The sequence below is a fragment of the Watersipora subatra genome, unplaced genomic scaffold (genome assembly GCF_963576615.1).
Source record: "Watersipora subatra unplaced genomic scaffold, tzWatSuba1.1 SCAFFOLD_41, whole genome shotgun sequence".
Taxonomy (NCBI): domain Eukaryota; kingdom Metazoa; phylum Bryozoa; class Gymnolaemata; order Cheilostomatida; family Watersiporidae; genus Watersipora; species Watersipora subatra.
The window spans coordinates 74380-90460 of NW_027045337.1; the positions used below are offsets into that span (position 1 = coordinate 74380).

At 32.3% G+C, this 16081-nt stretch overlaps 1 protein-coding gene across 1 annotated transcript; it reads left to right on the forward strand.

Moving 5' to 3' along the window:
• Nucleotides 1–11649: 11649 nt before the first annotated feature.
• Nucleotides 11650–15085, forward strand: LOC137410193 (E3 ubiquitin-protein ligase HECW2-like; the record flags this gene model as incomplete). The annotated part of the gene is made up of 4 exons (XM_068095772.1): nt 11650–11753; nt 11862–11925; nt 12156–12325; nt 15038–15085. Coding segments are annotated over 4 exons (386 nt in total), but the record flags the coding sequence as incomplete, so codon positions are not given.
• Between the last annotated feature and the right edge of the window lie 996 nt (nt 15086–16081).

Consider the following 16081-nt stretch of genomic DNA (forward strand, 5'->3'; position numbering starts at 1 on the left):
GTAATATTCTAACAATAAGCTAATTAGCTCAATTGGAGCATTTCTAGCATGTTTGGTTGAAATTGGAAATTTACATTTTTCAGTTTTTTCAGACAATTGCAATATTTTATCAATAAGCTAATTAGCTCAATTGGAGCTTTTCTAGCATGTTTGGTTGAAATTGAAAATTTACATTTTTCAGTTTTGTCAGAGGTTTGTAATATTCTCACAATAAGCTAATTAGCTCAATTGGAGCATTTCTAGCATGTTTGGTTGAAATTGGAAATTTGCATTTTTCACTTTTGTCAGACAATTGCAATATTCTCTCAATAAGCTAATTAGCTCAATTGGAGCATTTCTAGCATGTTTGGTTGAAATTGGAAATTTACAATTTTCAGTTTTGTCAGACGTTTGTACACTTCTTACAGTAAGCTTATTTCCGCATTTGGAGCATTTCTAGCATGTTTGGTTGAAATTGGAAATTTACATTTTTCAGTTTTGTCAGACGTTGGTAATATTCTCAAAATAAGCTAATTAGCTCAATTTGAGCATTTCTAGCATGTTTAGTTGAAATTGGAATATTGCATTTTTCACTTTTGTCAGACAATTGCAATATTCTTTCAATAAGCTAATTAGCTCAATTGGAGCATTTCTAGCATGTTTGGTTGAAATTGGAAATTTACATTTTTCAGCTTTGTCAGACGTTTGTAAAATTCTTACAGTAGGCTTATTTGCGCAATTTGAGCATTTCTAGCATGTTTGGTTGAAATTGGAAATTTACATTTTTCAGTTTTGTCAGACATTTGTAATATTCTCACAATAAGCTAATTAGCTCAATGGGAGCATTTCTAGCATGTTTGGTTGAAATTGGAAATTTGCATTTTTCACTTTTGTCAGACAATTGCAATATTCTCTCAATAAGCTAATTAGCTCAATTGGAGCATTTCTAGCATGTTTGGTTGAAATTGGAAATTTACAATTTTCAGTTTTGTCAGACGTTTGTACACTTCTTACAGTAAGCTTATTTCCGCATTTGGAGCATTTCTAGCATGTTTGGTTGAAATTGGAAATTTACATTTTTCAGTTTTGTCAGACGTTGGTAATATTCTCAAAATAAGCTAATTAGCTCAATTTGAGCATTTCTAGCATGTTTAGTTGAAATTGGAATATTGCATTTTTCACTTTTGTCAGACAATTGCAATATTCTTTCAATAAGCTAATTAGCTCAATTGGAGCATTTCTAGCATGTTTGGTTGAAATTGGAAATTTACATTTTTCAGCTTTGTCAGACGTTTGTAAAATTCTTACAGTAGGCTTATTTGCGCAATTTGAGCATTTCTAGCATGTTTGGTTGAAATTGGAAATTTACATTTTTCAGTTTTGTCAGACGTTTGTAATATTCTCACAATAAGCTAATTAGCTCAATTGGAGCATTTCTAGCATGTTTGGTTGAAATTGGAAATTTACATTTTTCACTTTTGTCAGACAATTGCAATATTCTCACAATAAGCTAATTAGCTCAATTGGAGCATTTCTAGCATGTTTGGTTGAAATTGGAAATTTACATTTTTCAGCTTTGTCAGACGTTTGTAATATTCTCACAATAAGCTAATTAGCTCAATTGGAGCATTTCTAGCATGTTTGGTTGAAATTGGAAATTTACATTTTTCAGTTTTGTCAGACGTTTGTAATATTCTCACAATAAGCTAATTAGCTCAATTGGAGCATTTCTAGCATGTTTGGTTGAAATTGGAAATTTACATTTTTCAGTTTTGTCAGACGTTTGTAATATTCTCACAATAAGCTAATTAGCTCAATTGGAGCATTTCTAGCATGTTTGGTTAAAATTAGAAACTTACCTTTTTCAGTTTTGTCAGACGTTTGTAATATTCTCACAATAAGCTAATTAGCTCAATTGGAGCATTTCTAGCATGTTTGGTTGAAATTGGAAATTTACATTTATCAGTTTTGTCAGACGTTTGTAATATTTTCACAAAAAGCTAATTAGCTCAAATGGAGCATTTCTAGCATGTTTGGTTGAATTTGGAAATTTACATTTTTCAGTTTTGTCAGACGTTTGTAATATTCTCACAATAAGCTAATTAGCTCAATTGGAGCATTTCTAGCATGTTTGGTTGAAATTGGAAATTTACATTTTTCACTTTTGTCAGACAATTGCAATATTCTCACAATAAGCTAATTAGCTCAATTGGAGCATTTCTAGCATGTTTGGTTGAAATTGGAAATTTACATTTTTCAGTTTTGTTAGACGTTTGTAATATTCTCACAATAAGCTAATTAGCTCAATTGGAGCATTTCTAGCATGTTTGGTTGAAGTTGAAAATTTACATTTTTCAGTTTTGTCAGAGGTTTGTAATATTCTCACAATAAGCTAACTAGCTCAATTGGAGCATTTCTAGCATGTTTGGTTGAAATTGAAAATTTACATTTTTCAGTTTTGTCAGACGTTTGTAATATTCTCACAATAAGCTAATTAGCTCAATTGGACCATTTCTAGCATGTTTTGTTGAAATTGGAAATTTGCATTTTTCACTTTTGTCAGACAATTGCAATATTCTCTCAATAAGCTAATTAGCTCAATTGGAGCATTTCTACCATGTTTGGTTGAAATTGGAAATTTACATTTTTCAGTTTTGTCAGACGTTTGTACACTTCTTACAGTAAGCTTATTTCCGCATTTGGAGCATTTCTAGCATGTTTGGTTGAAATTGGAAATTTACATTTTTCAGTTTTGTCAGACGTTTGTAATATTCTCAAAATAAGCTAATTAGCTCAATTGGAGCATTTCTATCATGTTTAGTTGAAATTGGAAATTTACATTTTTCACTTCTGTCAGACAATTGCAATATTCTCTCAATAAGCTAATTAGCTCAATTGGAGCATTTCTAGCATGTTTGGTTGAAATTGGAAATTTACATTTTTCAGCTTTGTCAGACGTTTGTAAAATTCTTACAGTAGGCTTATTTGCGCAAATTGAGCATTTCTAGCATGTTTGGTTGAAATTGGAAATTTACATTTTTCAGTTTTGTCAGACGTTTGTAATATTCTCACAATAAGCTAATTAGCTCAATTGGAGCATTTCTAGCATGTTTGGTTGAAATTGGAAATTTACATTTTTCACTTTTGTCAGACAATTGCAATATTCTCACAATAAGCTAATTAGCTCAATTGGAGCATTTCTAGCATGTTTGGTTGAAATTGGAAATTTACATTTTTCAGCTTTGTCAGACGTTTGTAATATTCTCACAATAAGCTAATTAGCTCAATTGGAGCATTTCTAGCATGTTTGGTTGAAATTGGAAATTTACATTTTTCACTTTTGTCAGACAATTGCAATATTCTCACAATAAGCTAATTAGCTCAATTGGAGCATTTCTAGCATGTTTGGTTGAAATTGGAAATTTACATTTTTCACTTTTGTCAGACAATTGCAATATTCTCACAATAAGCTAATTAGCTCAATTGGAGCATTTCTAGCATGTTTAGTTGAAATTGGAAATTTACATTTTTCAGTTTTGTCATACGTTTGTAATATTCTCACAATAAGCTAATTAGCTCATCTGGAGCATTTCTAGCATGTTTGGTTGAAATTGGAAATTTACATTTTTCAGTTTTGTCATACGTTTGTAATATTCTCACAATAAGCTAATTAGCTCAATTGGAGCATTTCTAGCATGTTTGGTTGAAATTGGAAATTTACATTTTTCAGTTTTGTCAGACGTTTGTAATATTCTCACAATAAGCTAATTAGCTCAATTGGAGCATTTCTAGCATGTTTGATTGAAATTGGAATTATAAATTTTTCACTTTTGTCAGACGTTTGTAATATTCTCACAATAAGCTAATTAGCTCAATTTGAGCATTTCTAGCATGTTTGGTTGAAATTGGAAATTTACATTTTTCAGTTTTGTCAGACGTTTGTAATATTCTCACAATAAGCTAATTAGCTCAATTGGAGCATTTCTAGCATGTTTGGTTGAAATTGGAAATTTACATTTTTCACTTTTGTCAGACAATTGCAATATTCTCACAATAAGCTAATTAGCTCAATTGGAACATTTCTAGCATGTTTGGTTGAAATTGGAGATTTACATTTTTCACTTTTGTCAGACGTTTGTAATATTCTCACAATAAGCTAATTAGCTCAATTGGAGCATTTCTAGCATGTTTGGTTGAAATTGGAAATTTACATTTTTCACTTTTGTCAGACAATTGCAATATTCTCACAATAAGCTAATTAGCTCAATTGGAGCATTTCTAGCATGTTTGGTTGAAATTGGAAATTTACATTTTTCAGCTTTGTCAGACGTTTGTAATATTCTCACAATAAGCTAATTAGCTCAATTGGAGCATTTCTAGCATGTTTGGTTGAAATTGGAAATTTACATTTTTCACTTTTGTCAGACAATTGCAATATTCTCACAATAAGCTAATTAGCTCAATTGGAGCATTTCTAGCATGTTTGGTTGAAATTGGAAATTTACATTTTTCACTTTTGTCAGACAATTGCAATATTCTCACAATAAGCTAATTAGCTCAATTGGAGCATTTCTAGCATGTTTAGTTGAAATTGGAAATTTACATTTTTCAGTTTTGTCATACGTTTGTAATATTCTCACAATAAGCTAATTAGCTCAATTGGAGCATTTCTAGCATGTTTGGTTGAAATTGGAAATTTACATTTTTCAGTTTTGTCAGACGTTTGTAATATTCTCACATTAAGCTAATTAGCTCAATTGGAGCATTTCTAGCATGTTTGATTGAAATTGGAATTATAAATTTTTCCCTTTTGTCAGACGTTTGTAATATTCTCACAATAAGCTAATTAGCTCAATTGGAGCATTTCTAGCATGTTTGGTTGAAATTGGAAATTTACATTTTTCAGTTTTGTCAGACGTTTGTAATATTCTCACAATAAGCTAATTAGCTCAATTGGAGCATTTCTAGCATGTTTGGTTGAAATTGGAAATTTACATTTTTCACTTTTGTCAGACAATTGCAATATTCTCACAATAAGCTAATTAGCTCAATTGGAACATTTCTAGCATGTTTGGTTGAAATTGGAAATTTACATTTTTCACTTTTGTCAGACGTTTGTAATATTCTCACAATAAGCTAATTAGCTCAATTGGAGCATTTCTAGCATGTTTGGTTGAAATTGGAAATTTACATTTTTCAGTTTTGTCATACGTTTGTAATATTCTCACAATAAGCTAATTAGCTCAATTGGAGCATTTCTAGCATGTTTGGTTGAAATTGGAAATTTACATTTTTCAGTTTTGTCGGACGTTTGTAATATTCTCACAATAAGCTAATTAGCTCAATTGGAGCATTTCTAGCATGTTTGGTTGAAGTTGAAAATTTACATTTTTCAGTTTTGTCAGAGGTTTGTAATATTCTCACAATAAGCTAACTAGCTCAATTGGAGCATTTCTAGCATGTTTGGTTGAAATTGAAAATTTACATTTTTCAGTTTTGTCAGACGTTTGTAATATTCTCACAATAAGCTAATTAGCTCAATTGGAGCATTTCTAGCATGTTTAGTTGAAATTGGAAATTTGCATTTTTCAGTTTTGTCAGACGTTTGTAATATTCTAACAATAAGCTAATTAGCTCAATTGGAGCATTTCTAGCATGTTTGGTTGAAATTGGAAATTTACATTTTTCAGTTTTTTCAGACAATTGCAATATTTTATCAATAAGCTAATTAGCTCAATTGGAGCTTTTCTAGCATGTTTGGTTGAAATTGAAATTTTACATTTTTCAGTTTTGTCAGACGTTTGTAATATTCTCACAATAAGCTAATTAGCTCAATTGGAGCATTTCTAGCATGTTTAGTTGAAATTGGAAATTTACATTTTTCAGTTTTGTCAGAGGTTTGTAATATTCTCACAATAAGCTAATTAGCTCAATTGGAGCATTTCTAGCATGTTTAGTTGAAATTGGAATATTGCATTTTTCACTTTTGTCAGACAATTGCAATATTCTTTCAATAAGCTAATTAGCTCAATTGGAGCATTTCTAGCATGTTTGGTTGAAATTGGAAATTTACATTTTTCAGCTTTGTCAGACGTTTGTAAAATTCTTACAGTAGGCTTATTTGCGCAATTTGAGCATTTCTAGCATGTTTGGTTGAAATTGGAAATTTACATTTTTCAGTTTTGTCAGACATTTGTAATATTCTCACAATAAGCTAATTAGCTCAATGGGAGCATTTCTAGCATGTTTGGTTGAAATTGGAAATTTGCATTTTTCACTTTTGTCAGACAATTGCAATATTCTCTCAATAAGCTAATTAGCTCAATTGGAGCATTTCTAGCATGTTTGGTTGAAATTGGAAATTTACAATTTTCAGTTTTGTCAGACGTTTGTACACTTCTTACAGTAAGCTTATTTCCGCATTTGGAGCATTTCTAGCATGTTTGGTTGAAATTGGAAATTTACATTTTTCAGTTTTGTCAGACGTTGGTAATATTCTCAAAATAAGCTAATTAGCTCAATTTGAGCATTTCTCGCATGTTTAGTTGAAATTGGAATATTGCATTTTTCACTTTTGTCAGACAATTGCAATATTCTTTCAATAAGCTAATTAGCTCAATTGGAGCATTTCTAGCATGTTTGGTTGAAATTGGAAATTTACATTTTTCAGCTTTGTCAGACGTTTGTAAAATTCTTACAGTAGGCTTATTTGCGCAATTTGAGCATTTCTAGCATGTTTGGTTGAAATTGGAAATTTACATTTTTCAGTTTTGTCAGACGTTTGTAATATTCTCACAATAAGCTAATTAGCTCAATTGGAGCATTTCTAGCATGTTTGGTTGAAATTGGAAATTTACATTTTTCACTTTTGTCAGACAATTGCAATATTCTCACAATAAGCTAATTAGCTCAACTGGAGCATTTCTAGCATGTTTGGTTGAAATTGGAAATTTACATTTTTCAGCTTTGTCAGACGTTTGTAATATTCTCACAATAAGCTAATTAGCTCAATTGGAGCATTTCTAGCATGTTTGGTTGAAATTGGAAATTTACATTTTTCAGTTTTGTCAGACGTTTGTAATATTCTCACAATAAGCTAATTAGCTCAATTGGAGCATTTCTAGCATGTTTGGTTGAAATTGAAACTTTACATTTTTCACTTTTGTCAGACAATTGCAATATTCTCACAATAAGCTAATTAGCTCAATTGGAGCATTTCTAGCATGTTTAATTAAAATTGGAAATTTACATTTTTCAGTTTTGTCATACGTTTGTAATATTCTCACAATAAGCTAATTAGCTCAATTGGAGCATTTCTAGCATGTTTGGTTAAAATTAGAAACTTACCTTTTTCAGTTTTGTCAGACGTTTGTAATATTCTCACAATAAGCTAATTAGCTCAATTGGAGCATTTCTAGCATGTTTGGTTGAAATTGGAAATTTACATTAATCAGTTTTGTCAGACGTTTGTAATATTTTCACAAAAAGCTAATTAGCTCAAATGGAGCATTTCTAGCATGTTTGGTTGAATTTGGAAATTTACATTTTTCAGTTTTGTCAGACGTTTGTAATATTCTCACAATAAGCTATTTAGCTCAATTGGAGCATTTCTAGCATGTTTGGTTGAAATTGGAAATTTACATTTTTCACTTTTGTCAGACAATTGCAATATTCTCACAATAAGCTAATTAGCTCAATTGGAGCATTTCTAGCATGTTTGGTTGAAATTGGAAATTTACATTTTTCACTTTTGTCAGACAATTGCAATATTCTCACAATAAGCTAATTAGCTCAATTGGAGCATTTCTAGCATGTTTGGTTGAAATTGGAAAATTACATTTTTCACTTTTGTCAGACGTTTGTAATATTCTCACAATAAGCTAATTAGCTCAATTGGAACATTTCTAGCATGTTTGGTTGAAATATTACAAACGTCTGACAAAAGTGAAAAATGTCAATTTCCAATTTCAACCAAACATGCTAAAAATGCTCCAATTGAGCTAATTAGCTTATTGTGAGAATATTACAAACGTCTGACAAAAGTGAAAAATGTAAATTTCCAATTTCAACCAAACATGCTAGAAATGCTCCAATTGAGCTAATTAGCTTATTGTGAGAATATTGCAAATGTCTGACAAAAGTGAAAAATGTAAATTTCCAATTTCAACCAAACATGCTAGAAATGCTCCAATTGAGCTAATTAGCTTATTGTGAGAATATTACAAACGTCTGACAAAACTAAAAAATGTAAATTTCCAATTTCAACCAAACATGCTAGAAATGCCCAATTTGCGCAAATAAGCCTATTGTAAGAATTTTACAAACGTCTGACTAAACTGAAAAATGTAAATTTCCAATTTCAACCAAACATGCTAGAAATGCTCCAATTGAGCTAATTAGCTTATTGAGAGAATATTGCAATTGTCTGACAAAAGTGAAAAATGTAATTTTCCAATTTCAACCAAACACGCTAGAAATGCTCCAATTGAGCTAATTAGCTTATTGTGAGAATATTACAAACGTCTGACAAAAGTGAAAAATGTAAATTTCCAATTTCAACCAAACATGCTAGAAATGCTCAAATTGCGCAAATAAGCCTATTTTAAGAATTTTACAAACGTCTGACAAAACTGAAAAATGTAAATTTCCAATTTCAACCAAACATGCTAGAAATGCTCCAATTGCGGAAATAAGCTTACTGTAAGAATTTTACAAACGTCTGACAAAAGTGAAAAATGTAAATTTCCATTTTCAACCAAACATGCTAGAAATGCTCCAATTGAGCTAATTAGCTTATTGAGAGAATATTGCAATTGTCTGACAAAAGTGAAAAATGTAAATTTCCAATTTCAACTAAACATGCTAGAAATGCTCCAACTGAGCTAATTAGTTTATTGTGAGAATATTACAAACGTCTGACAAAACTGAAAAATGTAAATTTCCAATTTCAACCAAACATGCTAGAAATGCTCAAATTGCGCAAATAAGCATATTGTAAGAATTTTACAAACGTCTGACAAAACTGAAAAATGTAAATTTCCAATTTCAACCAAACATGCTAGAAATGCTCCAATTGAGCTAATTAGCTTATTGAGAGAATATTGCAATTGTCTGACAAAAGTGAAAAATGTAAATTTCCAATTTCAATCAAACATGCTAGAAATGCTCCAATTGAGCTAATTAGCTAATTGTGAGAATATTGCAATTGTCTGACAAAAGTGAAAAATGTAAATTTCCAATTTCAACCAAACATGCTAGAAATGCTCCAATTGAGCTAATTAGCTTATTGTGAGAATATTACAAACGTCTGACAAAACTGAAAAATGTAAATTTCTGATTTCAACCAAACATGCTAGAAATGCTCCAATTGAGCTAATTAGCTTATTGTGAGAATATTGCAATTGTCTGACAAAAGTGAAAAATGTAAATTTCCAATTTCAACCAAACATGCTAGAAATGCTCAAATTCGCAAATAAGCCTACTGTAAGAATTTTACAAACGTCTGACAAAACTGAGAAATGTAAATTTCCAATTTCAACCAAATATGCTAGAAATGCTCCAATTGAGCTAATTAGCTTATTGTGATAATATTGCAATTGTCTGACAAAAGTGAAAAATGTAAATTTCCAATTTCAACCAAACATGCTAGAAATGCTCAAATTCGCAAATAAGCCTACTGTAAGAATTTTACAAACGTCTGACAAAACTGAAAAATGTAAATTTCCAGTTTCAACCAAACATGCTAGAAATGCTCCAATTGAGCTAATTAGCTTATTGAGAGAATATTGCAAGTTTCTGACAAAAGTGAAAAATTTAAATTTCCAATTTCAACCAAACATGCTAGAAATGCTCCAATTGAGCTAATTAGCTTATTGTGAGAATATTACAAACGTCTGCCAAAAGTGAAAAATGTAAATTTCCAATTTCAACCAAACATGCTAGAAATGCTCAAATTCGCAAATAAGCCTACTGTAAGAATTTTACAAACGTCTGACAAAACTGAAAAATGTAAATTTCCAATTTCAACCAAACATGCTAGAAATGCTCCAATTGCGAAAATAAGCTTACTGTAAGAATTTTACAAACGTCTGACAAAACTGAAAAATGTAAATTTCCAATTTCAACCAAACATGCTAGAAATGTTCCAATTGAGCTAATTAGCTTATTGAGAGAATATTGCAATTGTCTGACAAAAGTGAAAAATGTAAATTTCCAATTTCAACTAAACATGCTAGAAATGCTCCAATTGAGCTAATTAGTTTATTGTGAGAATATTACAAACGTCTGACAAAACTGAAAAATGTAAATTTTCAATTTCAACCAAACATGCTAGAAATGCTCCAATTGAGCTAATTAGTTTATTGTGAGAATATTACAAACGTCTGACAAAACTGAAAAATGTAAATTTTCAATTTCAACCAAACATGCTAGAAATGCTCCAATTGAGCTAGTTCGCTTATTGTGAGAATATTACAAACGTCTGACAACACTGAAAAATGTAAATTTTCAATTTCAACCAAACATGCTAGAAATGCTCCAATTGAGCTAATTAGCTCATTGCTAGAATATTACAAACGTCTGACAACACTGAAAAATGTAAATTTCCAATTTCAACCAAACATGCTAGAAATGCTCCAATTGAGCTAATTAGCTTATTGTGAGAATATTACAAACGTCTGACAAAACTGAAAAATGTAAATTTCCAATTTCAACCAAACATGCTAGAAATGCTCCAATTGAGCTAATTAGCTTATTGTGAGAATATTACAAACGTCTGACAAAACTGAAAAATGTAAGTTTCCAATTTCAACCAAACATGCTAGAAATGCTCCAATTGAGCTAATTAGCTTATTGTGAGAATATTGCAATTGTCTGACAAAAGTGAAAAATGTAAATTTCCAATTTCAACCAAACATGCTAGAAATGCTCCAATTGAGCTAATTAGCTTATTGTGAGAATATTACAAACGTCTTACAAAACTGAAAAATGTAATTTTCCAATTTCAACCAAACATGCTAGAAATGCTCCAATTGAGCTAATTAGCTTATTGTGGTGCATGTTGCTGGTTGGAAAGAGGTTACAGAAGCTTGAGCTTTTGCTATTATGTTTCCTGAATGCTTATCTGTAGGTCATAGTCATGTTTTCTGTAACAGGGTGTTTTAAAATGGTCTTTGTCGAGTACCTAGCAATGTATCTAAATTTAAAGGACCAAGCTATGAAGGTTATTGCAGCCTGAGTATTTAGGAATTGATGTCAGCAACCTTCCACTCATGATAAAATGCATCTAACATTTATCCACAGTTAAACTGGCATATCCTCTGTTATATTTAGATCAAGCTCATCCTGGAAAATGACTTGACTACAAGAATCGTGGCGTGAGTGGCAGCAAAAAAGGAGATCTTGTCTGGCCTTTTAACAGAATAGCCTCCGTATTCACAGAACGTATGTTCATATTCAGTCCGCTTCCTACTCCTATGCTTTCTTCAAACTTTTGCACAATCTGACACAATTGTTTTAAAAATACAGATAGATCTTTAGCATAACATGAATAAAATATTTATCTTTATGTACACAAATTAATTTTTTAATATTACGTAGATTTCTTTTACATTATACCACTAGATTACATAGATACTAAGTGTTTTACTCCGTTCGTGTTATATCTTTTAGCTGAAACAAGAATATGTTTTCGGTATTACCATGGTAACACTGGAAATCTGAGAGCTGTTACAGAGCCAATTCTAGTCAGGAATTCTTTGGCCTCTTCTTCTGGTGTAAGAGATAAGTTTTCTATTTACATTAACCTATTGTTGAGATCTCACTATAGCGATAAGAGGATGTACCCAGCACCTTCAAGGTTGCTACATACAATTTTGTTGTAGAGTGGTCTATGGGGTCAGACATCCATGGACAGTGAGGCAGAAATAGTGCATCTAGCAATCGAAGGTAGGCTAACTGTTGCTAGGCTGTCTGCTTGCTTACATGTAGTGTCATAATGTTACTCACGTGTCAAGTCGTTGTGGTCACTTTCTGACTGCTGTCATTGGACTGTTTGTTTATCAGGTGTTGTTCTTCAGCATTTAAAATGTTTTCACTAACGTAGTGATAACATGTTTGAAGGCATAAAATACACCTTGTCAAGATCATGCATAATCTCTAAGATCCATTGTATGCAGACATTGAGGCTACTCATGTGAGAAAGGGCATGTTCTTCAATCCTGACCCTTATGTAAAAATACGAGTAGAGCTAGGACAGGATAGGTGTCAACCTGCTCTCTCTTACCACTACAAGGATTTTAGGACATCTGTTTGCGACAATACAACTGAGCCAAGGTGGCACAATGAGGTACATTCTTGTAGTACATGTATTTGAAATAGACTATTACTGTTAGAAATATAAATTTCTCTTCAAATTGGATTACAGTCAAATAGCATTTGAATACTGTCCAACTCCGTAGAGCATTTAAAAAAAATGATGATATTCAAATGAATATACCGTAATACCTTTATTTGAATGCTATGTCGCTCTATTTTTCAACAATTCCACTACAGTTGCATTTTATTAGAAGTGATGTTCAAATAGACGGTTACGTTGTATTTTTCAACCCTTTTATATTGGCTTCTATTAGAGGTGGCGTTTAAATCAATGTGGTGTTATAATATAGGTTTTACCATAGTTTCCTAAATGACAACTCCATCTAGCTCAATAGAGCATTTAGAAACATTAATTAACTTAAATGTAGCTTTACAGTTGACAGTCCCATGCAACATAGTAGAGGATTTCAAAACATCTCTCTAACCTGCTTCTAAAGTTGCAGTGATTTTCCGATAACTGATTCGATGATGGAGCAGGTGGGCTATCCAATGTTGGTTCAGCAAGAAATTCAAGATAATGAGTATATGCTGACTGCAGTGTCAGTTAGCATTAAGTTACTAGTTACTACTGCTAACACTTTACTTGTCTTTTTGATATTCCACTTTACTGCGCTGCCATCAGACACTCTTTTTATGAAAGTAAAGGATCGATTCACCACTGCTCTCCCCACTCTTCTCCGGTTCTTAGGTCAACTATCTCTTCCTATGAAGCAAGTTATAGAGAAGGCTAAACTCGGGTAAGATTTTTAGTCCCGTTTGTCACACTGCCCTTTGCTGTTGGTAACCTTAATAGGCACTTTGAAAGTTATTGTGGGTTGTTTCCGCTGAATATATTTTGAAATTGAGCATATATTAAATATAATGAATTCTCGTGACAGCATTTTATTATGCAAATAATTCAGTCTAAACATGTTTATACATTTTAGTTTATGGCAGTAGTAGGTTCACTAAAAATGCTTGCCAAATTGAATACAACTAGTATGTAACATGGCTGGAGTACACAATGTTTTACCAAATTATTATATTAAAACAATGCTTCTGTGAACTTGTTAAACAATTTACTGCAATTGTCCTGAGAAATCTATCGGCATCATCCATCAGTTTTGGTCAGAGAGTGTCTTGTATAATTTTTTTATAGCGTAAGGATTTAATTTTTGAAACAGAATATGCATAAAGGCTGAATATGCGTTTCTTTTCAATGTCTGTTATGCTCATCATAAAAGAGAGAACCGGAATTTTTCATTCAATATTCTTGTGTTTTCTTTTTTGCCTCCAGACTTGCAAGCCATCTGCTTTCCTAAAATGACTATCCACTAGTTTTTACTAAACTGAAAAACTCTGGTTTACACTGGTTATAATATAATGCATAGCATTATATACATGATATAGCATTATGTACATGATATAGCACGAAAGCGCACATGGTATAAATTGTCAAATGGTACAAATTCGGCTATTAATTGGAACACATGAATAGTATCTTGCTAATCTACATAAAATGTTAGTCACTATTCAAAATTACTGCCTCAAGGATCTTATCCTGATGTGTAGACCAGAGCAAGCCAGTCATCTGTATGGCTGATTTTTTTACTTACAAGAGACTTCCAGGAGATCTTTACTGATCATTGATGCAAGCATAACTAGTTTCTAGCATCGTGTGGGGTTATTACACGTTGACTTTCAAGTCTTCTCAGTCATGAAAAGAAGGAGCAACATCCAAATATGCTAGTTGTAGCGTAAAGCTAGTACAGTTCATCTCATGTCATGTTGGCGGTACAGTTGATGAGCAGTCGGACTTATAGTTTGTCCGTTCAGATAACCACAATTGTAGTAAATATTTGAATTGCATTCAGTGTATGAATTCCATTCACCAGGCAACTAGAGAATCCCTTTTGATTCCTTAGCAAACAGACAAAGGTTAGTAAAGGTTTACGAGAGCAACCTTTCCTAGGCCATCTTTTTACCATCTGTAGTACATTGAGTCTTCAGGTGATATCGTGGTAAGTCATTTGATGAACTGCTTTCCTGTTTGTTCCAGGCTGACTGTTAGCTGTCAATTAATTGGTCGAACGCCACATGACCACATCTGTGGTACATTGATGTTTAAACCGACAATCATTCCTTATGATGGTAAGCAACGTAATCTGGCAGGTTTTTGTCTACTTGAAAGGTGTGTTAATTATTATCTGGTAGAGTTTGGTGTTTACTTGAATGTTATGTTAATTGTTATCTGGTAGTGTGGTGTTTACTTGAATGTTATGTTAATGATTATCTGGTAGATTTTGGTGTTTACTTGAGTGTTATGTTAATTATTATGTGGTAGTTTGGTGCTTACTTGAGTTTTAAGTTACTTATTATCGGGTAAAGTTAGGTGTTTATTTGAATTCTGTGTTAATAATAAATTATAATGAAATAAGAAGTGGAAGCTAATAAGTTACTTCATTTTGTCCGTAGATATTACAGCACAGAATACATATTCATTTATTGTCAATGTAATAACAGCATGGAGAGGAAACATCATATTGGGGCAGTAGAATATTTTAAAGTAGAGTTTCTTTTGCGTTCTTTCTGGGTTTCAATGCCTTGGAAACTTCAATAATATACTCTACAGTATAATTGGACTTTAAAGTTTATAGAACGGCTTAATTCTGCAGATACTGATAACTATTTATATGCACTGTAGCGAGCAGGCATTCAATGGATAGGAACCATCTTGGAGAAACACGCGTAGGCTGCTGCGCCATCACAGACAGTGCAGTAGAGAACGCTGTAGATAGATCTTCTGCCGATATTCTCTCCGATTCCTCTGGGAACAGTGATGTTGAACTTACTGACACGGCTGAAACTCCAGCAATGCGGTGAGCATGAGCAACTTTGTCAGCCTGACCTCCTTATCTACTTGGAATGTTTAAGATCATCGTAATTCAGCAAAAAGAATGAAGTAGCTTGGCGATGTAATTACAGTTGCAAATAGTTAATGTGATTGTTTCTATTTGCATCAGTTTACTGGACATTTAATCTTTTTCGAAATTTTTTTAAAGCACTAGTGCAAGAAAATGACTATTAAAATACATGACTACGGACATTGCATTAAATCATGTTTGTGAATGCAAGTAAAATTTTATAGGGTGAGCTCCAGCAAATCTATCTATGACAGCTACAAGTTCACACACACAGTAAATAGTATTTATAGTAAATAGCTACTATCAGTTTTAGTAGCTTTTAGCTCTCTGTATGACAGGCCTTAACTTACTCTGTATGACAGGCTTTAACTTACTCTGTATGACAGGCTTTAACTCACTTTGTATGACCGGCCTTAACTTACTCTGTATGACAGGCTTTAACTTACTCTGTATGACAGGCTTTAACTTACTCTGTATGACAGCCCTTAACTTGCTCCGTATGACAGGCCTTAACTTACTCCGTATGACAGGCTTTAACTTACTCTGTATGACAGGCCTTAACTTACTCTGTATGACAGGCCTTAACTTACTCTGTACGACAGCCCTTAACTTGCTCCGTATGACAGGCCTTAACTTACTCCGTATGACAGGCTTTAACTTACTCTGTATGACAGGCTTTAACTTACTCTGTATGACAGGCTTTAACTTACTCTGTATGACAGGCTTTAACTTACTCTGTATGACAGGCTTTAACTCACTCTGTATGACCGGCCTTAACTTACTCTGTATGACAGGCTTTAACTTACTCTGTATGACAGGCTTTA